Source organism: Xenopus laevis, chromosome 2L (assembly GCF_017654675.1).
Source record: "Xenopus laevis strain J_2021 chromosome 2L, Xenopus_laevis_v10.1, whole genome shotgun sequence".
Lineage (NCBI taxonomy): Eukaryota > Metazoa > Chordata > Amphibia > Anura > Pipidae > Xenopus > Xenopus laevis.
The window spans coordinates 117190181-117214621 of record NC_054373.1 but is presented as its reverse complement, the minus strand read 5'-3'; the positions used below and the strand labels follow the sequence as shown (position 1 = coordinate 117214621).

Sequence of the window (24441 nt, the reverse complement as noted above, 5' to 3'; positions counted from 1 at the left end):
CAGACTAATGGCTTACACTGATCACCTGGGAACAGATTGATAACAGGTGAACAAAGACCTTCCCTACTGGCAATTACAAGTATAGCAATGGGAGTGAACTACAGCCTGAGCTGTCTGCTCAGCCCAGAAGCACCAGGTCCCTGGTTCAACTCCAGGCAGGATATTACATGCATTTTAGCCCAAAGTCTTTGTTGTTATTAAAGTCTAGAAAACATGTCTCAGCCAGGAGAAGAAACACAGTTGTTAAAACAAAAGGGCTGTGCACACAGTTATACGTTCATATTAACATCTGTTTGAATGAACTGAACCTAAAATGAGTATGCTCATTCTAAGTTCTCTTTACAAAATTGGCCATGAGACCTAGTGCCAAACATTACAGAAGGTGCCCCTCTGTTATTAGAAAACCTGCATACATGTTTTATTTATTATAAAGTATCTTACATATATTCATAAGAAAGAAACATCCTCTGGCACCGTATGTATAGGTAGAAGTCCCCAGAGGCTGGATGTGAAAAACACACAAACATGATTTTTAATTAATAATGAAGAATATTTTGTATTAATGAAGAATATGCCTAATTTTCAAGTATAGAGTCTAGGGGGTTGTTCAAGTTTAAAATGAAGCTAGTGGTCCTTTCCTTCAATATCTAATAAAACAAAAGTTAGACATTTTTTATTGCTAAAGTAAGATAAACATATTTCACTCGAAAATCAGCTCATAATGAGATAATGATCATCCATATAATTAATTACTCTACCTCCAAAGCTAAAAGTGATAATTAATTACTGATAGTTAGTAATATACAATCGTTTCTCTAAACTAGGGCAAACTATCTTGGTGGCTGTGGGCTCTATGTGACCCTACAAAATATTGTTACAACACCATTCTGCATCATTAGGGGCATGTTTATTTTAGTTAACTTTAGGGTTTGGGCATTTTAATGTCAGAAAACCCAGTTGCAATGTTTATCACAGTTGCGTTGTTTTTTTTCCCTCTCAAGTGTGAATTATCTTACAGGTTGCTGATTGTTCTAAGGTGTGTTTTTAAATAGAGTAGAAGCGGAAATAAAGTTACTAAGCCTTTTGTTCATAATAATTTGAGAATTCCATACTCAGCATATTTTTCTGTTTCCAAAACTTTTTGTAAGATTGTTGTTAACAATGGGCTACACTATTGCTTACAGATGTTACAAATGTTCTATTTATTTGTAGGTTCTGCTGTTAGATGAGGCTACTGCGGCCATAGATAATGAAACAGATGCTCTTATTCAAGAGACTGTTAAGGAAGCCTTTCATGACTGCACTGTTCTTATCATAGCTCATCGTCTTAACACTATACTTCACTGTGACAGGATAATGGTGATGGACAATGGAAAGGTAATTAAAGACATTAACATATTATAGTAAATTCAGTTTAGGCTGACATAATCTCATTCAAAAACTACATTACATGGCCAAACGTATGTGGACACCTGCCAGTCCAACAGCTCATTCCAATATCAAGGTTGTTAATCCCTTTGCTTCCAATTCAGCCTTTACTACTATCTACTCTTCTGGAAATGGTTTTCACTTGATTTTGGAATGTTGCTGGTGCATTTAGCTTCTATTTATACATAAGAAGTTAGCCACTGATGTTAGATTGCCAATCCTGGCTTTTAGTCAGCAATCCAGTTAATCCCACATGTGTTCATTGGGTTAAAGGCATGTCTTTATAATCTGCTTTGAAATTTTCTTGAGTGGAAGTCTTGCATGCACTGGATTAATAATCTTAACCCATATATTTCCTGTAGGACCCCTTATATAAGCACACCCTTACAACTCATTACAACAGAAGAAAATATTAGTGTTTGTCTAACTTTGGAGGACTAATCTTAGTAACTGTCATTTATTGTCTTGCATGAAGATTTGTTCCAGGGCAACTATGGATTTGTTACTGCAGAGATGGTGGTTTTGCTGTATAATAGCACACGAAAATAGTCAGAAGTCATAAAAAGTGTTGCTCAGCATTTAATATTTTGGTTTATGAAAGGACATTTTAAATACAGATCATATGAACAGTGCACAGGCAAATCGCCATGTTTTTTTCCAACAATGTAGCTTTTTCCCAGAAATCCAGCATCTGCAAAACTTGTGCACATAAAATCAATATAGAAGAAAAATAGCAATATTTTTGGCAAGTTGCAGTATTGTATGTGTATAGCATCACTTCCAGTGCATGGCCTCAATGACATTAGCATTGCTAAGAACACTGAATTTACTAGGTTGCATCATTGGCACCCACTACAATTTACTAAGGAGCATGTGTGAATGCAAGTAACTTTGTTAATAGTGTCTATGCATTCATCTTGGCATTTCAAATCTGTAAATAACCTCCTCGCAATCCCAAATGTAAAGTAGATTGAATAATTAGCCTTTGTGAATAAAGCTGGACTGGTTTGGTCTAATACATAACTGAAATTATAATAACATAATAACTGCAGTAGACTACACTGCAGATGTCAATTATATTAGTCTTTTCTGCCCTCCAGTGGTTAATGTAAATATGACTTTTTACTGCCCAAAAGAATTTTATATGTTTACATTGTGGTAGAATAATCAAAGAAAGGGGATGAGATTTACCATTCATTTTTCCCCAATAAGAGATGAAAGCTGCAACGTAGATGTTACTAAACCGGGAATGGTCTCTTTGTTTAAAGAATATTGCTGTCTGGTCCTGGAAGCTGTAGTGTTCTGGAAGGAACAGACATAATATAACATGCAAAAAGTTACCTCAAAGGTGAAACACCCAGTTAAGAGTGTGGCTGGTGGGTCAGTATGAAGGCATAGAAGATTTGAGGTAATGCTTATATGCTGCAAATTCAAAAAAATATATCAGGATTGCCTATGACTAAGTGCTAGGTAAGCATGAAACGCGTTAGGCTTAGGGTTTTGTTTGTAATTTTAATATGATATAATAAAACTTTTTTTTTACAAAAAAAAGCATGGATATAGAGATATTTTTTGAATTTGCAGCTCTACTTCTGTATGGTCACTAGAGGTCTCTATCATGCTATAGTATTTACTATATATTTATTGAGGTCTGTGATTTAGCTTTTTTTGTGGATCAATGCTTATACGCTGCCTAGTTTACTCTAGAATGCAGTTTTAACCCAAGAAATCTGGAAACCTGAGGCATACTTATATTTTGATGCAGCTCTATGTGTAAAGTACAACCGTATTATAAATAAATATAATCCTATTTTACTACTAAACTTCCTTTATATCCCTGCTAAGCTAAGTAAGACCTGCAATTATTGGTGTATATTGTAATTCGACTACTCTATACAAGTTGTCCACACTGATATTGCATTTTCTCTTTTGCCTTCCTACAGATTGTGGAATTTGAAAAGCCATCAGTCTTACTGTCCAACAAGAAATCAAGGTTTTATGCAATGGCAACACAATGGCAACAACTTCAGAAAAAGGAGACATTGCCTATAATGTAGAGATCCATATAGACCAACTGAAAGACACCAGTATTTTTTGCTGGTCAGCCATCGCTGTTTTTCCATAATCTATATAAGCTTGTTCAGGTAACAGTCTGGAATACCTGCTTCTCATATCCATTTGCTCACTTGCTACATTGCGTCAGAGGATAATTTGCAGCTATTGTTGCATTTGTCTAGAATTCTTCCTCTTTTTGCCATTCCTTAACCCAATGAACTGCTATTTTATTAAATGACTGCTAATCACAAAGAGGTTTATAATGACAAAGAAGTCATTCATTTCCTTCAGTAAAGTGTTACTCAAACCAGAATATTGCAGGTCATACAGTCCTGTTATTCAAATTATTATGCAAATTATACCTGTGGTATAAAAACTTTTATTTTTAGCCGACTATTAATAGTCATAACATATTTAAAGAGATAAATTTAAATTCATTGTTGAACTCTCACATTAACAAAACATACACATAAATCACTGTGGTATATTTGAAAGGCAGCCTCGTTGGATAATTTGTGATTCTCCAGATATAAGGAAGGAATAATATTAAACCAGGATTTTTGATATTTGCGGGAGTATACAGAGAAGTCGATAACTGTTTACTAAAAACAGCTACAAATGATACTGCTGAAACAGTTACATATTAATACACTCTAGCGGTTTGCACTATTGTAACAAAAGACTACTGAGGCTTAAACACAGATCTGAAAAAAGCTGTAGTTTAACCTATTACAGCTATGAATCAAAACAAATACATTGAAGGCCGTGCAAATATATTTCCCTGTGCTGAGATGAGCTTGGATATTCTCCTAAGAGGATAAAACATAGGGGCATATTTATCAACACTTAAATGGACAATGTGCCACGATTCACTGGAAAAGGAGCTATGAATTGAAAAGAGAACTGCTGCTCTACACTGAAACACTGTGGTGCCTTTTACCTTCTAATGAACATGCCCCTAACTCCTATTGGACACATGGTAATGCTGCTGTCCTTTTTAATGGACAATGTTCAGATATAAAAATAATACATATACACTACTCCTGAAATCGCTGTGGCCTATTTTGTGCAATATAAATAAAATATAGTAACAATATGTAATTCAAACACAACATAAACATTTTCTGAAAAAACTACACATATCTGGATGTACTTCCAATAATAATTTTACAAATAATTTAAAAATTGTATTTTAGATTTGCCTTTTGTTTTTACCAATATTTACTCATATTATCAAGCTGTATATTACACTGTCTAGACTGGAATGTATATTACACTGTCTAGGTTGAATGGAGCTCTTTGCTGTTAATAGAACAGTAATGCCTAACTGTATATTGCTCCTCCATGAAAGGACATATTATATAAATTAATTTAATTGATTTTCACAGCATACTAGGAGATATATAAAGCTGCACCATAGTCAACATATTAGTTCTCATTTACTAAAGTGGGACCACGTGAAAAGCAAAAACACTATACAATTAGGACGGGGAAAGGGGGGAGAAACTCAAATTGATCGAGTTTTCGACGAAAAAAATATTGAACCGCTCGAATCAATCAAGTTTTTAAGTGAAACCCACTGAAAAAACCCTGAACATCATGAAGGCAACAAACATCTTCAAATGGTTCATGGGACCTCTGCTATATATTTCTACATGACCTCGACAGGTTTTAGCTGGAGTATTCTCACATTCTAGCTATTTCCAGCTTGGGGTATAATACATTTAAAAAAATTAAAGTATTTTTTTTTAAGAAACCCTGAGTTTTTTTTAAGCCGAAAATTAGAAAAGTAGCCTTGAAAACACGATTTTTTTGGGCAAACACCAACTCATCCTTTAATAAATATCAAATATCCAGAATAATTGGGACCTGGCTTTTTCAAGATCTTTTTGTAATAAAGCAGAAAGAGTACTGTGCCTTTGATGATTAATAACATTTGAACATTAAAAACCCAGGATTGTTTTATAATCAACATGAATTATGCTAAGTTAGCTAGGATCAAGTACATGTCATGTATTAAGGAAAACTAAATCAGTTAAAATGATGAATTGTTTGTTTAAATAGGATCCTATTGAGAATGGCTCTCCTGTATTTCAGTGGGAAACAGGTTTAACAATACATCCCATAGCCATACTCTTCAGTGTTATACATACATTATTGTTCTTTTCTGTGCTGGCATGTTAAAACTAATATCTGTATATACAACATTTTGGAGAAGTCTGTGGAATATGTGCTTCAGAATGCCAAATGCAGGCCATATGTTTGAGAGATAAAATAATATTAAGGCACAGGCCTTCTCTGCACCATTTGCAATGTTTTACTGTTAAAATGAAGGACACTGCACATTGTAATTTATTTACAATAAGAATAATTAATTAAAAGGGATTTCGTTTATGTAACAAAACAGGTTGTTTTGGTGGATCCGTATAGCGTGCTTTTGTTATTTATGAAAAAGGCTTTTATTTATCGATTGTGTGATATTCGGCCTTCATATAGGAAATGAACAAAGGAACTAAACTGAATGTGGCCAACTGTTTTACTCATGCACTTTCTGCTACAATTGTGTTAATGTTTGCTGCTGACATGTCACAGAAAGGAAAAATATTGTCTTTGTTTAAAATGTGTCATACAAATATATATTTATTTATCGGGCAGATCAATAAAAGTGTATTTATTTCATTGTTGGCAAATGTATGAAATATCTGTCTGAGAAAAATTCATTACATACAGTTCTTGTGTTAACACAAATAGGTTATCCTACACTTTACAACAACAAATTACGAATTTTCAATTAATCATCAGAAAGGGTGGGGGAAACACTTAAATTATAAGACAATTAAATTAACAGCTGCTCTCAGTGTCATCGTTTTTTTGTTGCATTTTTGCTTTCCAGCCAAGTGTTGCTTTCTACAAGTGTATGTGCTCTCACATGCAACACCGGAACATATGCATTTGAGCCATTTTCCTTAATTTACGTCTTGGTCACCTATGCCCGTTCCTTCATATTTACTTATAGGTGTCTAGGTCGTTTGGATATTATGAATCATCCTCTTAAACAGAGAATGGGCATTAAACAGTGGCAATTCTTGAATAGAATTTGCAAGTTATCAGAGATTCCCCCATAAAAAAATACATTTTAACAAATTCTATTTAAATATGTACATTTAATAAAGCTAAACATTCTTTCAGAAATGTGCCATTTCATTAAAACACTTTTCTGTCAATAAAACATTTTATATACGCGTTAATAAATTGTAAATCAAAATCAAACTACTCCAAATTAATAGCGATACCCTGACAATGCCTGTTTGTTAGAGGTGTGTTGGTTATCGTCTGAGCAGTAGGGGTTTTCCAGATAACGGATATTTCCGCAATTTGGATCTTCATACTTTAAGGGGCAGATTTATCAAGGGTCCTGTGTTGTCATTTAATCTAATGTGGATTTTATAGTTTTTGTATTGTTTAATACAAACTTTCTCCAACTCTCCAGAACCAGTGGCTACAGCAAAATAATCCTCCAAATAGAATCCCAGCTTATCTGTTTATATCTGGCTCCATGGTCTTTGTCCCTGTAGCTGGAGTTGGAAACAGTAAAGGGGATGTAAAGGCAAAAATAAAATCCAATACAAATATCTCTACACAGTCGCCGACTCCTCTACAGGAAAACAATGAAAGCTGCTTAAGTTCTGCATGGCTGGGAAGTAAGGCGGGGGCTGCCTCTGCTATTCATAAGTATGATTGTTCCCTGCAGAGCAGTTAGGGACTGTCTGACAATCCCTGTCCACAGCAGTAAATGAAGGGGGAATTTCACTGCATACAGTCAGGTTTCTTATAAAAACAGTACACATTTTTTAATTAAAGTATATCGGAGATAGGTTTCTTTTTCATTAAAGAAAGTAAAAATGTGATTTTATTTTTTTGTCTTTACATGCAGTTTAACAAAAGCCAGAGACACGTTTCACACTATAATACAACTAATTTTGTTTCAGTTGGCTGCAGTTCTTACGAATCACAAGCTCCCCAGCATTCTTGAAATGTATGAAAAATATCTTCTTCTGATGGTATCCCATGTGGTAGTTTCAGAGGTTGAACCCTGGAGAAAACATAGCGGGTGTTACAAACATGCCTATTTTTATTTATAGCCAGACAAAGAAAAGATTGTACAAACCTGAATAAGTGTTTGATAGTTTTAAGCTTTGCATTGATTGCAGGAATATTCTTGTGCACCACTGTCTTGTGAGCCTTAAAGTTCATAAAATAAATATACCTGTTATGTAAATAAGACAAGTTTATTTTACTTTAATTAGAATTTCCTTTAAATGTTATGTTGCCAGACAAAAATGGTTACATGTGCCCTCTACATACAAAAGCCATAGAACCATAGTGATTTCTATTTTAGTAGTGACAATATGAGGCAGAAATTTCCAGGATGCCTACATAACAAATTATATGCAGGTACTTTAGGACGTTGGCCTAAGGCCCAATGGTATGTTAAAGCTAACTCAAAGATTTGAGGGCTACAGTGATTACTAAAGTAAAATCAAGCCTTTATAAGAAGGTAAGAAGTTCTGCAGTGTTGCCAACTATCTGTAGTAGCACTAGAATTTAACAGCTGGCAGCACTTGCACCCACATTCATATCAAAGCGCTTAACAGAGAGAGAGCGTTTACCATGCTCCTGTGCTTTTGCCTGACCAGGGCTACAGACTAAAAGGTTGACAAATAGGAGATTTCTTTACATATATGGAGAGCCTCACTTTGCTTCCAGACTACCAAAGCAGGTCTCGATGGGGATAAGTTGACGGTATGGAGTCACAGATATAGAAGATGAAAGGGAAATAAAGAAAACAACTTTTATATGTGTGTATCGCTTTAAATTCCACTCTCTCCTCATTGTGCTCTCACCCATCTACTCACAGACAGAAATCACTTCTTTTGTTTTCAGTATGAGAACCTTCTATTTTCACCAACCTCTACCCCTTCAGTAAAAGTTGCATACTAGGGGATAAAAGTGCATGTACATGTGTAGAATCACTTTAAAACTTTTAGGGGGTTATGTACTAAACTCCAAATGCAAAAATCATAAAAAAATTTGGTTGTTTTTTTTAAAATAAAATCGGACTTTTAAAAAATCACGAATTTTTCACCATTTATTAAACCCCCAAGGATGGAAAAGTCTGAATCAGAAAATCCGGCATCTCAGACCTGTCGAGGTTGCATATAAGTCAATGGGAGAAGTCCCAATGATTTTTATATGTTGAGCTGGGTTTCGTGCAATACCCCGAAGTTTGCGGGTGAAAATTCCGAAATAAACGGGAAAATGTAATAATAAATAAGCGTAAAAACCCTGAGCGGATTTGATTGGAGTTTGTAGCAGAAAATATTGAGATAAATTCAGACTTTGATAAATAACCCCCTAAATAATAAAACCAATTAAAACGCACTCACAAACATTCACTTATGTATGCGCAGTTGAGACCTGCTTTGGCAGTCTGGAAGCAAAGTGGGGCGCTCCAAAGAAGTAAAGAAATAATAGTTTTTGGACTTGGTTCACAGCAAGGGATTGGAGTGGGGTATACATATATAAATATCTGGTCATTTTCAAAGGTATTGTGTATTGTTTTATAACAAACAGGAGATGCCAATATTGTTTAAAAACCTTTGATGGTTCCTGTAATATTTACTATGGCATGTGTGAAATTTGCCTGATTTCAGTGGGTTGGATACTGTGTTATGGCCACCTTAATTTACTGGCATCAGTCCTAAATAGAATCAGTGCAATTACACAGAGCAACTAAGCAAATGATATAGGTGTTTGCTAACTTTCATTCTTCAATAAATGCGTCACAGTGAGTTATATGTTCCCTGTCTAATATTACATTTTGTTTAAAAGATGAGAATCCATTCATTATGACAAATATAAAATAACGGGAGGAATCAGGAAGGGACAAAAGACTTTATCACTGTAACTGAGCAAACTTTTCAAAACCAAATGCTGACTGGATGCTAAGGGCTAATCAGAGTCTGTCTAAATCTGCAAGACAGTCTCAACGCAGAGTAAAATCACTTTTGAAAAAACCCTGATGTAAAATGTGCACCTCGAAGCTGTGATGGAATACTGTGTTCTAATTATGTAGTACCTTTTGCAAACCCAGTAGTTCCAGTGTTTTCTTCTCCCAATAAGGTCAGCCAACTCCAGATTTTATTCTAGTGACAAGATGCAAATTGTGTGGTTGCTGAGGATCCCCTCCGTATTTTTCATGATCACCAGGCTGAGGTTGAAGGACCTTCAGAGACAGGCAAGTAAATGTAACAATACATGTGTACACAGCTACAATAATATAAGGTTATATGGAGCAATTTCACAATAGCTTTCTCACAACTAAACTAAATGTTTAAAGAGCTGAAAAAATATGCAATTACATTGTAATCTGAAAGCAAGAAGTTCTTAGAGACAAGCTTAACACATGACCAAATTAACAATCAAATGAAATGTGTTACCCTGATGCAGACTTTGATTTAAAGGGGCAGTAGACAACTGTATATATTATACAAAAGTGCAGTAAAAAGGGCTTATGCTGCAAGTTCATTCTGCCTATTATTTAATTATAACTACACCAGGGGGCAGATTTACTAAATTTCGAATGGCAAATTCGAATTTTGCAGTTGGTTTTTTTGGTCAATACTCACAATTTCAAATTTAAAACTAGCAACTCGAATTCGAATCAGAGATTTTTCATTCCCCTACCCTGGAAACAAGTCGAATTCAATAGGTCGCCACATAAAACCTGCCAAGTTAATGTAGAAGTCAATGGCAGAGGTCAGTTCGCCCATATGAAGATGTTAACAGCCTTCGTGACATTCAAGTTTTTTTTGGAGGAAAACTTGATTCGAATTGCAATCAAATTTGGTTCGAGTTTTTGGATTTTTGGATTGTTAAAATTCGATCAAATTTTAGACATTCAAATTTTTTCATAGATTAGCTCCCATTTGAATAGTGACTAAATTTGAGTTTGAATTAAAAAAAAATCTAAAATTTGACCTTTGATAAATATGCCCCTAGGTATTTGTTTTATGTTGTAACAAACAGTACAGAGCACAGAAAGTGAGGACCCATTTCAGTTTACAATAGATCTTGCTTCCCTGGTTCTTCAGAGCATTTGTAGAAAGAAGAAAAATTATCTAAGCAGAACTTAAGGAACTTGTGTCTGTTTTAATTGTAGTTATAGTAAGTTATACTTTCTTCATCTGGAATCTGTGATCCCACCAAAGTTGCTTGCTTTTATGGATTCTTTCATAATCCCTTCAATTAATAGAAAGCCTTGTAAGATACTACTTCAACAGGGTTTTGAGATGGAGGCCAGTGCTGCAGGAACCCAGAGTAGTCTGGTGATGTACACTGACCCTGTGGGAACTGGGGGAAAAAGTACTCAATATAACAGTTAAAGTGGATGTGAAGTCATCCCATTGAGTTAAGGGTTTCTGATAGAATCCCTAAAAACAATTAACTTTCCAATATGCATGTTTTATTTTATTCTTATTGTTGCTGAAATAATCAATTAATTTTCCTTTGCGGCCACAGGCAATCTCAGGCAACTCCTAGCCTTGTTTCTGCTGTAACCGATCCCTCTCCTACTGCTCAGTCTCATGTGTGCAGCAGGAGCCAATCAGAGACAAGCATGCTTATTGCTGCCTGTGTATTTTCTGTTCCAATGGGCTCTAAGTGCACTGAGAGATAGGCAGCCGGCGACTGCATACGTTTCTTGAACAGCTAAAGCAGGGCTGGCTGAGGCTTTCTAGTTAGACCAGTAGCACAAATACCTTTGATTGAAATGCATTCTTCTGCACAGTCCAGCCATTACTATATTCAGTACTGTGGGAAAAACATTTCTTCGTTAAAAAAAATTAACAATTCACAGTATATTTATTTAACATGTCACTTCAAAGCATAACACAAATTATATTTAGGTAATGAACCTGTTATATAGCTATTACTAATAAACTAATTGCTGTATGTTTAATTATTGCATGCCATACCTGAGTGAGCAGACACGCTAAAAAAGTACTAACATCTACTGATGAGGCAAATGGCCCAGTCTGCCCCAGTGGTTAGGAAAGGCTCACACCACAAAAAAGGAGTCATTTACTAAACCTCAATTTCTTTTGGTCAAGGTTTTTTGAGCAAAAACTAAAATTTTTCAAGATTTATTATAGCCCAAAGCAAAATGTCCGAATCCGAAAATCTGCCATCATCTCAAACCTGTCGGGGTCATGTAGAAGTCAATGTCCCTTTTACAATTTGAAGATATCATGAGGGTTTTTTTCTAGATTTTATCGTTTTCTTCCCCGACCACAAATTATTGATAAATAAGATAAAATCATTAATGGAAGTTTGGTTTAATAAAAATATGAGAAATTCTAGTTTTAATAACCCCCAAAGTGTTCAGTGACTGGCCTCCATTCATTCAGGGGCCCCATTTCTGCCAAACTGTTCCCATAACGTCATGGAAACGGAGTCTTCAGTGTCTATATCAATAATACTGCAACGTGTAGCAAGTGAACTGTATGTATGTATGATCACCAGACTAAAGAGAATGACAAACAGCAACACCGCGGTTTAAGCCCCCAAAGCCACACTAATTTCCCTTATTTTATAGGAAAACTAGAAAACAAGAAATCCGAAGATTAACAAATTAACTACTCGCCAGCCGCATTTGTACCCTCCTGACAGCTATTCAGGCGGATGGTAATGACGACATTCAGACTGGACGCATAACATACGCGTCACCATTAAAAAAAAAAATTGAACGCTAGCAGCTTGGTATTAGGGTGGTTTTGTTTTGACATTAGAATACCTTATGTAAATCTTGGCATATATATACTATGTTATAGACTATTGTTAATTGTTTTGCTATTTCTACATAAAAAAAAATCACTGCAGACTCAAAAAGAGTTTGCCCAGTTCTAAAATGGCATAACTAGATATACTATTTCCGCTACTTGGAACGCGGAAGTGCATGTGGACCATTAGTGCTGTATTTTTAGTAGGTGCAGCAGATTTTGTCTGGTGTAAATATATATTGTGCGGATCCTCTATGGCGGCACTGTCTGGGGTGGAGAATTCTGCTGCTGCAGTGTTACGGCGTGCTGTGGAACTGGACGGAAAGGGACGCTACCAGGAGAGCCTTGTTTGTTATCAAGAGGGAATCGAGCTGCTGCTACAGGTGTTGAAGGGTCAGTTTTGGCTGGCACTGGGAGACCAGTTGCCTGGTCGATATGCTGATTGGATCTCCTATTGAATCTTGCTCCCCAATAAAAAATAGCAATTCTACGTATATATGTGAAAACAATGCCATCATAATTACATTGCTGTATTTCTAGGAGTAACAGCGAGCCAGCCTGTCTCTGTCCCCCCCCCCCAGGACTAGCATCACAGTTTGGGAAACTTGTCTTAAAGGAGAAGGAAAGCTACTAGGCAGTTTATTGCCAATAGATTAGCTGCAATAGTGCAAGCTAGAATGCTATATTTATTCTGTAGAATGTTTTTCTATACCTGAGTAAACAGCTCTAGAAACTATCTGTTTAGGATAGCAGCTGCCATATTAGCTTAGTGTGACATCACTTCCTGCCTGAGTCTCACCCTGCTCACTTATAGCTCTGGGCTCAGATTACAGCAGAGAAGGGTGGGGAGGGAAGAGGAGCAAACTGATCATGCTCACACCCTGGGCAAGGAGGTTTAAGCTGAAGGCAGGAAGTCTGACACAGAAGCCCATGTGTACACAATAGAAGGAAAGAAATGCAGTTTCTTTTGTCAGAGGACTCCTTTAAGGCCTTGATTCCTCAATCGTTAATCTTCAACCACTTAATATACTGAAATTGCTTGTCATGGCCACAAAGCCATCTGTATTTCTGTGTCCCCTAGCAACTGCTTGGTGTGTTTTGACTGCCATTATGTATGGTTATTGGTTATCTTGAGTCCGGTATCAGCATTAGTCCACCACACCTTTGTATAAATAATATGTATATCTTTGCTCACACACACAGATCTAGTGGCTGTGTTTTTTAGCACTCGAATTACAGGACTGTACTCTACCACTAAATTGGCAAAGCTGCTGTAGTCTGCAATACACTGTCCTGGGCAGCAAAACAATCTTGTACTATTTGGCGACACATGAATGGCATAAAAGTATTGTCCTGTTTATTCAGGCACTGAGAAAAAGTCATGGGAACATCTCAGATGGCAGGCATCAGCAAGCAGCCAAGACACTGCTGGCAGTCCACTCCATGTAATGGTTGGGGAGATTTGCTGAAATCAGTTAATTGTTCCAGGTTTTACACTGCTGTTTCCCCGAACAAAAGAATATCGGTCAAAATAAAAACAAAACTATGACCCATTTGCACGTCTAAATTTAAAAATAACTTGTTTTTAATGAAAAGAATAAATGGACATGCTTTTAAAAAGCCCTAGTTACCTGTCTCATTTTAACTTTGGTGTGTGTATACAATTACTTTTTGTAGGGAATATCATTTTGCCCAAATTACATTTTTATGCTTTGCTAGGGAGGTTGTCATGTATCATCTCAGTCTGTAATTTCTTTTTAATTTAATGCAAACTTAGATTTCTTTTTTATGTATATTTTAGTTATATAGATGAATGAAATATTTTATTAAAAATATTTTTTATTAGATAAATTACAATTTTTTGCACTCTTTACATATTTTTCATTAGTGAGCTTTTTGTTACACTGTATGATCAAATAATGCCTGGCACTGTGGTTTACTGCATTTTTGAAAACCTTTAAATCAGGATTTCTTTTTTTCTTAGAGGACCCACATTAAAGGAACAGTAGCATCAAAAATTTAAGTGTTAGAAAGTAATTAAAATATAATGCCGTGTTGTCCTGCACTGGTAAAACGGGTGTGTTTGCTTCAGCAACACTACTATTGTTTATATAAATAAGCTGCTGTGTAGCAATGGGGGCAGCCATTCAAAGGAGAAAATGCTCAGGTTACACAGCAGATAGCTGATAAGCTCTGTAGAACATAATGGTGTTATCTGTTATCCACTATTTAACCTGTGCCATATAGACTTTTTTAAATTTCTGTCATTGCTACACAGAAGCTTGTTTATATGAACTATAGTAGTGTTTCTGAAACAAACATAAAAGTTTTACCAGTGCAGGGCAACAGTACCTGATATTTTCATTACTTTAAAACACTGTCAGTTTTTGGTGTTACTGTTCCTTTAAGTAGCATATGATTAAGTGTTTATCACAAAACGCGTAAGGCTGTGGGCACAATAAGCTTCACTTTGAAATTTATCTGCCTGGTGGAAGATTGCCTTCATTGAGTGCCTGCTCCAAAAAGTTTTTTCAGCTTGTCTGCTCCCCGTGCTGAGGGCTCAGGGCGGTTCACCTGGGCCACTTCCTAAGTGTGGTGAGCTATCAATTTCTACTTGCAGACCCTAAACTACAGATTCATTACTGTTCCTTTAGGGGGCACATTTACTAAGCTCGAATGAAGGATTAGAATAAAAAAAACTTTGAATTTCAAAGTATTTTTTTGGGTACTTCGACCATCGAATAGGCTACTACGACCTTCGACTTTGATTCGAAGTAAAAATCGTTCGACTATTCGACCATTCAATAGTTGAAGTACTGTCTCTTTAAAAAATACTTCAACTACATACTTCGGCAGTTTAAACCTACCGAGGTACAATGTTAGAAAAGTGGTGGGGAAGGTCCCCATAGGCTAAGATTTTTTTGATAAAAAAAAATCCTTCGATCGATCGCTTAAAATCGTTAGAATCGTTCGATTCGAAGAACTTTATCGTTCGATCTAAGGATTTTTACTCCCGTCAATCGAAGGATTTGCGCTAAATCCTTCTAATTTGATATTCAAAGGATTTAACTTCGAGGATCGAAATTCGACCCTTGATAAATGTGCCCCTAAGTGTTGATTTCTGCTTTGTGACTCAAAACACTGGATTATAATTAATTATACACCTTATTTTAATTACTGTTAATTATTGTACTACAACATGTACCTTTATTAATGAGGATTACAAAGGTCCATTTTAAACAGAATGGCAAGCCAATTTTTAAGAATCACTAATCTAAACCATGAACCTTGTTGGGGCCAAACTCAAAAGGGAAGAGTGGACTTTTTTTTCATTTATTGATATTCTCAGTCTATGTTGTTTTTACTTCTTAACCTCAATTACTGCTACCACCTACTAAACAAACACACAGAATTTATCATTGGCACACACATTGTGTGTGAAATAATTGCTGAACCCTTAAGCCCTATCCAAATTCTACTATGCAATCTGTTTTATTGTAGGCACAAAAGATGATGCCAAGAAAGCACATTATAGACAAAAGCTGAGCAGCTATATGGATCGAGCTGAAGAAATAAAACAGCATGTGCTCAAAGAAAAAGAAGGTGAGGCATGTTTATATTATAGAGTTGGTTGTTTGGTTCCTGCATACTGAACACGAACAGAGTGTCAAAGCAGGATAATGTTTCTGGTGGATAAACCTGATCTGATGAAATTTGTTTGCGCTTCCTTTTCTCTCTATTGCATGTTTGTGTTATGCCATTGCTTCATTTGTATGGCCCTTAAAGCTGTGTAAAGCTCTGCTGCTCTCCACTTCTGTTTTGTAGGCAGGTGGAGAGAATCAGCTCTGATTTCTTTTGTAGCTCCATGTAGCTGTTCTGACACGCACAGCTTCAGAGTGCAGGTACACGGAGCAGGGGTTGGCCGAAAATGGCTGCTTTCGAGTTTTTCAGGTCGAGCTTTTCACAAGAAAAAACTAGACATTTTGGCTATTCTGTGCATCCTTGCAATACACTGAAGGGCATATATTGGTGAAAAATCATTCCATTCGCCAAGGTGTTGGCTAATTGAGCATGCACTCAAGTTGGAGGAAATCGCCATTGTGTGCAAAATATTCCCCTATAGAATGCTAAGGCTCCTGCTTCGAGCGTTAACTCGCCTTGTGGGTGGCTATTTTTAGTGACGTGTTCTATAAATGAGAGGGCCACCCAACTTGCATCCATGCATATAATGAGCAATCTGGGACACTATAAGCATTATTTGCATATTTGTGCCCCAACATGGCCAACTGCACAGAAGTTTCGCTCGGGTGCAGGTTGTTTAACACCGGTTAGGAGCATCTTTTTTGCACATAATTGCATTGTTTCCCCCACTGGGGTGCAAACTCTATTAAACCATAACTCCAGCAGGGAGGTATCATAAATGTAACCAGTCCTTTGAAGGATGAGGTGACAACCTACTTCTCATGCTGCTATTCAGAACCTACCATAATGGTTTCATGATGTTCTTTTCTTTTCTCTTTTACAAATTGTTAGAATTCAGAAATTTCAAATTTAACAGGTTGAACTTGTGTGTCTTTTTTTTTTTTCTAACCTTGCATACGCTGTATGTTTTTACATTGACAGCACCATGACCATGAATAGTTTCTAGTTCAAATTTCTGTTCATGTAGTGGAGACCCAGATATTGGGTCTCTGGCATAGGTTCATGGGTAATACATTGGTATCTGCTAATAAACACTGACATTTGGTACAATGTTGTACCTTTAAATACAACATTAATAAGATACATTTTTGGAAGAACTTAACTTTAAGAAATATGGCTGTATTAACATGATTTTTTTTTTATTAAGAGGGAAAATACCACAAGCAAATAAAAATTTTAGAAAATGCAACAGGTTACAGCTATGAAAATCTTTTCAAGCCTTATGTGAATGAAACCTTAACAGAGGTCTGGGTGGAAGATCCTTACATCCGGTATGTGCATCAGGTACGTTTAAGTAAATATAAGATTACCTGTTAGTTTCTTTTTAAAGCTGCAAATATTACATTTATACACCTTTAATTCTATTTTCAGTTATACAACTTTTTACGTTTCTGTGAAATGCTTATAAAGGGACCTTCCAAGGTAAAGAAAATCAACTTACTGACCTCCATGGATGAAGTAAGAATATGATGTAATTTCTTCTTGCTCTTAAGTTTTTATATGTATTTCTACTTTGTAATCTTTGGTTTAGAATGAGCAAATTCACAACATTAGCCCTTGTCCAGCATGATTGAAATGTTTGCCAACATTGCTTCATCTTCTGTAATGCTGGTTATACACAGGCCAACAATGCCTTTGCTTTGACAATGACTATATTATTTTAGGGTCCTTTTGAAAGCAATGGGTTTATTCATTTAAAGCTTCCTTAGAGGTTAGCAAATAAGGCAGATGCTATAGAGCTGCACATGAGAAGGACAGTGGAGGTTTACTCCTTCTTCAATATGGTCCCACACTGAATACTTTGCCCTGGGCTCCATTTAGGACTTTATGCTCTGTATGTATCTGTTATGTGTTCTGATTTCTGTTTAACTGGGACCTGCAACAAGGGAGTTGGGATGTACAGATGAGAAGTTTGTGAGGTACATAAAAATAATATTTTATCTATAATCCAGAAACCCCAACAATATGGCTATTTTATTTCTCATAGCCCTCCTTAAACAAGCAATTCTTAATTTGTGACTAATTTCTTTATTTTCTGTAATAAAAGAGAGAGAACTTTATACAAGTATGAGACCTGTTATCCAGAAAGCTCAGGACCTGGATTTTCCGCATTAGGGTTCTTTCCATAATTTGAATCTTCATACTTTAAGTCTTCTAAAAAAATCTTGAAACATTTATAAACCCATTAGGATTGTTTTACCTAAATAAGGATTAATTATATCTTAAATTCTTTTCTTTAATAACCGGATTGCTGTGTTCCTCCAAAAACAAAGTTTCTCGAGGACGGGGAAAACAGAAAAGATTATATAGTGTAGTATTTCAGTGTAAAAATATCTCACCCTTTGTGAGTTAAGTGCCTTATTATTTAATACCTTGTGATTAACACTCCACACATATCAATTAGCATCAGACATACACGTGTTGAAAAGACCTCACATCGATACGTGTTGTCTATTTAATTCTTATAGTGTATTTATAATTAACACATACTCCAACTATACACAGTAATGAAATTCTTTGGACACGTAACTTGTGAATGGGTGAAGGGAAAGTAGCAGCAAACCGCTGGATTCCTAATGTTTCCAGTGGTATAGAATACTCACAAGACGTGAGTCGAAATGGGCATTAAAATGTGAACTCCTTTCCGAACTTGAACTCCTCCTTCATTACTCAGGTGAAGAGAAAAAAACAGCGTGTGCAGAAACGCTTTAAAACTTTTTAATAAATAATAAAAACACACTCTCAAACGAGTTCTCGGTAAATCGCATTAAAAGTTTCAATGTAGGTCCCCAATGTCGATATGGCTCCTCAGCGTCCCTCAGAGCTCAATCCGTCTTGCCAAAGGGTGCTTCTGCAACTCACAAGCGTGGTCTCACTAACGCGTTTTGCCTAAACGGCTTTTTCCTTGAGCGATGACGTCCCCATCTACTTTCCGCTGTTTTATCTCCGTGTTCAGTCAACCAGTCCTTAAACAACTTTTAGTCCTGGACAATTTGGCTCGCAGTCTCTTAGGTAATATCACAGGGATCAGGAACATTCCCCTCTTGTGAAATGTTACTTTCCATATTAAATTAAAAGCAATGTTGTTGCTAAAAAGGATACAGTTGCTAAAAGAATAATTCTATTAAAAAGTAAAAATTATGTTGCAACATGGTTCAAATGTTCACACCATGATCTCGCAAGGATGATATATGTATATAAACCCCAAATTTAACCACAGTCTGTACACAGTTATTCTAGAAACGCTCTCAGATTAAAATCAACATTAAGACCCTGTGGATTTAGCGAATTTATCCTATGTATCCACCAACTTTCCCTTTGGAGGGTTTTATTAAGTCCCCTCCTCTTCAGTCTTTATTAACCCTCTCAATACCTAGCCATTTTAAACCTGTTGGATTTTTGTTGTGTTTTTCCAAAAAATGTTTCGATACTTGGTGTTTAGTATTCCCTTTTCTTATACTATTTATATGTTCACCTATTCTCTCATATAGCTTTCTATTAGTTTTTCCCACGTATTGGGGGCCACAGGGACACTCCAGTACGTAAATTCCGTTTATAATTTCACATTTAATTAAATCTTTTATTTGAAAGGTTTTTCCAGTTACAGTACTATTAAAGGTTTTTGCTTTTATGCCGACCGGCATGCCTTATAGAGGCTGCATGGAAAATTATATGTGTTAATTATAATTACACTATAAGCATTAAATAGACAACACGTATCGATGTGAGGTCTTTTCAACACGTGTATGTCTGATGCTAATTGATATGTGTGGAGTGTTAATCACAAGGTGTTAAATAATAAGGCACTTAACTCACAACGAGTGAGATATTTTTACACTGAAATACTACACTATATAATCTTTTCTGTTTTCCCCGTCCTTGAGAAACTTTGTTTTTGGAGGAACACTGCAATCCGGTTATTAAAGAAAATAATTTTTGATTCGGGCAGAGGAGAGCCTAAGAATTGCTGGACTTTGGGGATACCTAATTTTCCTGGGACTCAAACTCATATTTGGACTTTTAATTATATCTTAGCTGGGACGAAGTACAAGGTGCTGTCTTATTATTACAAAGAAAAAGGAAATATATATTAAAATGCTGAATTATTTTATTAAGATGGAATCTGTAGGAAATGGCCTTCCCCATACCTGTACTTGATATTTACTATCTGTGTTCTACCCAGGCAGTTTTTGCCAGACAATCCACTCTGCATTCTTTTGACTTCAGAAAACCTGTTTATAAGCTCTTTGCCTCCAAAATTAAACTTTTTGTTGGATCATAATTTTATAGTTGGTGAAAAAGAGTGCATTATTCCATGTATAATCTTTACTCCCTGAAACTTGAAATAATTTTATTTGTGTGACTGGTGCATTTATTTCTTTACAGGATAATGGAAAAGCCCTACAAGCCAGTGGCCTTCAAGAAATCAAAAGTTCATTGCATGATTATGGTGTAATACTTGAGGTCACATTTTCCTCTTCTATTCATGACCGGGAAATTAGGTGAGAAGCTGTCAAGTTTGTATGCACACAAGCCAAAGTCTTATATTTAAAGGCCTCATTTATAACTTCAACCTCAGGTGTAGTTGTGCAGAAATGTACAGAATTGTGTGCTAATCCACATAATTAATTAAAGATACTTTTGTACAATGCCAGTCCATGCTCTTCTGTATAGTTGTGCTCAGCACTGCTGTGTCCATTGTGCCATTTGTACTGAATTGCATGTAAGTGTTGCAGATACTGCCTCCTTTAAGTTGGTGGTAGCTCTAGGGTTCCAGCAAGGGGCAATATTAATATGAGCAGTTGAATTTTATCTAAAAAAATATCTAGCAGACATCAATTTGAAACTAAGCACCAGAAATTACAGCATTCACATTCGCAATTGCGTTGTTGCATTCAATGCAACTCCCCATTGTCAGAAAGTGTTGTAAAAAACTGCATTCTGGGTAAAAAATAGCAAATTGCCCCCACTGCAATTTTCATGCAGCACTTGCACATGACCTTGTATAACAATATAAATATATTATTATATTATAATTAATATATTATATCATTTTTTTCAACGCAGTTTAAACTCTTGACATCTGCTTTTAACAAGTGTCTGTGACTATACTGTGGTGATTGTCCCCCAGCTGTTATTGTCTACCCCTCTGTCCATTGCCCAGTTTATATTAGTGGTGGGCTGGTCATTAATAATATGAATTGGTGAACTGCCTGTGCTTCTGGAAGTGCTGCAGATCATAGAATCTACATTCTGTTGCTTAGGGCTAATGACATACTAGGAGCGACTTCAAACGGCTTTGGAGAGCCGAAGTGACACGTATGTTTTCCCACTGGCAATTGACATTATTGCAGGAGATGAGTCACCAGCGGAAGAGGAAATTTAATGATCTCCCAGTGTGTCATCACCCTTAAGGGTTAAATCTTTTGACACAGGTGTTCAGATTAAAAAAGTTCATTGTAATGATTCTTTATTCATTACTAATTTTTATTTATGAACGTTACAATGTATTCTTCCTTTCCAACCACAAAAACGATTCTGTTTGTCTTATGTATGTTTATGGGGCGTACCTTCAATACACAAGGCGATCGGGATCAGGAGGCGAGGTCAGGGAGCAGTGTTGGGAGTGGGTCTGGGTTTTTTTCCCATTGTCCTGCCAGACCAGTCCGACCCTGGGTAATTACACTTAATTTTCAATTTTTACAAAGGAAAATGAAACAGTCTTTTAACAACAGGTTCAACAATGGTTGGATGATCAAGATTGGACGAGGTTTAGACTACTTCAAAAAGCCTCAGGTAAGATCAATCAGATGCTCAAGACAGATATTTACAGTAAATATATAAAGCTTTTCTCTTTCAACTCCCCAGAGGATATCTTGTTTGCAATGTTAGAAATAAATAATAAATGTTAGAAAAAGAATTATTGTAGCGTTGCATCATTAAAGTAGAACTAATGCTTAACAAAGTATTGGTCTAGACCTGTTATATCATATGATTTTGGATTTTGTATCAGTCCAAGGCCCACATGAATCATTAGTGAGTTTATTTTATCTTAATTATTTGTTCTTGCTTATTTTTAAAATTTCTGTTTATTTTATAGGGTCGGTTTTCTATAGGCTACTGTGATTTTGACTTAAGGCCGTGCTATGAAACATCTGTGGACATTTTCCATAATAATCACACTCGCAATGGAACCAGACTCGCAATCTAATGTCCGATATGTACAGAGAAATATTTCTATTTGTTACCAAAATCTGATCTAGCCCAGAAATGTCTATTTTTGAATGAATATTTTTTGGCAGTTTTGCATCATAGCACTAATCTGTTGCACTGGAAATTTGCATGTATATAAAAGTGTTTTTAGACCCACATCTATGATCGATGTTGAATGTGAACTTAACAACTACATGCACTTATTTTATATTATGGACTTTCAAATTGGTTGAGCAGTTCTTTCGGTGCACTCTACAGAAGTACAGTTTTGGTGTAGTCTGTAATCATTTAATACTCTTGTCCTGTGTGATTAGCTGTTTGTAAAACTGAACAATCACACCTTGATAACTTGTTATAGTATTTACTTTTTTAATAGCCTGCACTGTAATACAAGGTATTTATATGTATCTAAAACTTTTTTTATCTGCTCTTTTGGAAAAGCACTGCTTTTAACAATAAAACATTTTTTGTCAGAATTTATGTAAGGCTGAAAAGTCTTCTAGACTTTTGGGTTTCTGGTGGGTGTAATTGTTGTTTTTAAGGTGAGAAATTGGCAGGGTGTTAGTTCTACTGGCTTGCAACAGCATGGTCTTAGTATGATTCCTACTAGAGAATGCCTGGAAAGTGTTTGTATGGTCTTCTAATGTCTCTGTACTCTTGTTTTTAATGGTAAGGCCACACGCTAAGACTAAAAGTGCCACTGGGACAGAGGCTGATGTGAATGTTAATCTATTTGAAGTGCAGAATCTTGTCACTGTATAAATAAAGAATGATTGAAAGTTGGATGTGACCGACAAGCATCATTTGTTGCTAGGTCATAACTGATGAAGTTCTAAGATGACTAATGGCACTATTGAAAGAGAAATATCAGTTTTACTAGGCTTAAGGTATTGAGACAAAATTATTCTATAGTCATAATATGTAGGTATAGTAATTTCAAGGGCTACCATGTATGTATATATATTCACAAATATATCTTCATAATTAAGGAAACCCCCAACACAATTCAAGTTAGTGTATCACTTGCTTTATTGTTAGTGCATAGCCTTGCAGTTATTAATATTTAACATAATTTTACAGTTTGCTGCCCAGTTTTACAATTTAGTCAAAACGCTTTGCAAAGTGGCAGCATCCTGCATGGAACCTATAGTTCTGCACAATTTAGTATCATCTGCAAAAATAGAAACAGTACTTTCAATGCCCACCTCCAGGTCATTAAAGGACAAGGAAAGTCTAAAATAGAATAAGGCTAAAAAAGCTGTATTTTGTATACTAAACATAAGCATGAACTTACTGCACCACAAATCCTAATCAAATAAATGATTTATGCTTTCAAAGTTGGCCACAGGGGGCTGTCATCTTGTAACTTTGTTAAACATCGTTGCCTGACCCTGACCCTGCACATGCTCAGTGTGGTCTGGGCTGCTTAGGGATCGTCATAAACAAAGCTGCTTGAATTCTGCATGGCTGGTAAGTAAGGCGGGGGCTCCCCCTGCTGTTCATAAGTATGATTGTTTCCCTGCTCAGCAGTTAGGGACCATCTGACAATTCCTATCCACAGCAGTAAATGAAGGGAGAATTTCACTGCAGTCAGGTTTCTTATAAAAACGGTACACATTTTTTAATTAAAGTATATTGGAGATATTCTTTTTCATTAAAGAAAGTAAAAATGGGATTTTATTTTTTCGCCTTTCCTTGTCCTTTAATAAACAAGTTGAAAAGCAAAGGACCAAGGACAGACCCCTGCGGTACTCCACTAACAACATTGGTCCAATTAGAAAATGTTCCATTTACCACTCTATCCTTCAGATAGTTCTTTCTCCAAGTACACACACTATGTTCCAGGCCAATATTCCTTAATTTAATCATTAACTTCTGTTTTGTACTGTATCAAATCAAGATCTATTGCTCATAAAGCCATGCTGGCACCAACACTTAGTAATGTGATTTTTATCTTACCCCTTACTTCTAAAAGCTTTACTACCACCAACATCAAACTAACAGGCCTATCTTTTCCAGATTAAGAATGGGGTCCCTTATTGAATAGCATGACAACATTAGAGATTCAACAGTTTTCTGCACCATACCAGACCTCAATGAATCCTGAAAAATTAAGTAAAGAGGTTTGTGTAGTACCCTGTCATGAATACCATCTGGTCCTAGTCTCTTGTCCTCCTGAGTGACCCATGCATCAGTAGTAGCA

The 24441-nt window shown here is 36.0% G+C and overlaps 2 protein-coding genes and 1 pseudogene across 4 annotated transcripts in view; 2 read left to right on the top strand and 1 right to left on the bottom strand.

Moving 5' to 3' along the window:
- The window catches only part of LOC108708425 (multidrug resistance-associated protein 5), a 47858-nt gene extending 42734 nt beyond the window's left edge, over positions 1 to 5124 (top strand). Inside the window, exons 28-29 of the mRNA XM_018247101.2 lie at positions 1213 to 1377; positions 3372 to 5124. Coding sequence (XP_018102590.1) covers positions 1213 to 1377; positions 3372 to 3485 — 279 coding nt within the window. The 3' untranslated portion in view covers positions 3486 to 5124. The remainder of the gene's footprint in view (positions 1 to 1212; positions 1378 to 3371) is intronic.
- A 2235-nt stretch (positions 5125 to 7359) lies between these two features.
- Positions 7360 to 11387, bottom strand: LOC108708424 (annotated as a pseudogene).
- Positions 11388 to 12322: 935 nt separating this feature from the next.
- mitd1.L (microtubule interacting and trafficking domain containing 1 L homeolog) lies at positions 12323 to 23362 on the top strand. Of its 3 annotated transcripts, none has more exons than XM_018245310.2 (7): positions 12323 to 12716; positions 15825 to 15926; positions 17173 to 17309; positions 17397 to 17483; positions 20412 to 20527; positions 21734 to 21821; positions 22126 to 23362. In XM_018245310.2, the coding sequence occupies exons 1-7, from the start codon at positions 12500 to 12502 to the stop codon at positions 22234 to 22236; spliced, it is 858 nt and encodes a 285-aa protein (XP_018100799.1). In that variant the 5' UTR covers positions 12323 to 12499; the 3' UTR covers positions 22237 to 23362.
- The last annotated feature ends 1079 nt before the right edge of the window (positions 23363 to 24441 follow it).

Bases quoted from the DNA above. Each gene is read 5' to 3' on its own strand.
- mitd1.L (XM_018245310.2), top strand. From the start codon at position 12,500: ATGTGGACCATTAGTGCTGTATTTTTAGTAGGTGCAGCAGATTTTGTC. The intron at 17,484-20,411 runs GTAAGAATATGA...ATTTCTTTACAG, and splicing joins TACTGACCTCCATGGATGAA to GATAATGGAAAAGCCCTACA. The intron at 20,528-21,733 runs GTGAGAAGCTGT...ATTTTTACAAAG, and splicing joins ATTCATGACCGGGAAATTAG to GAAAATGAAACAGTCTTTTA.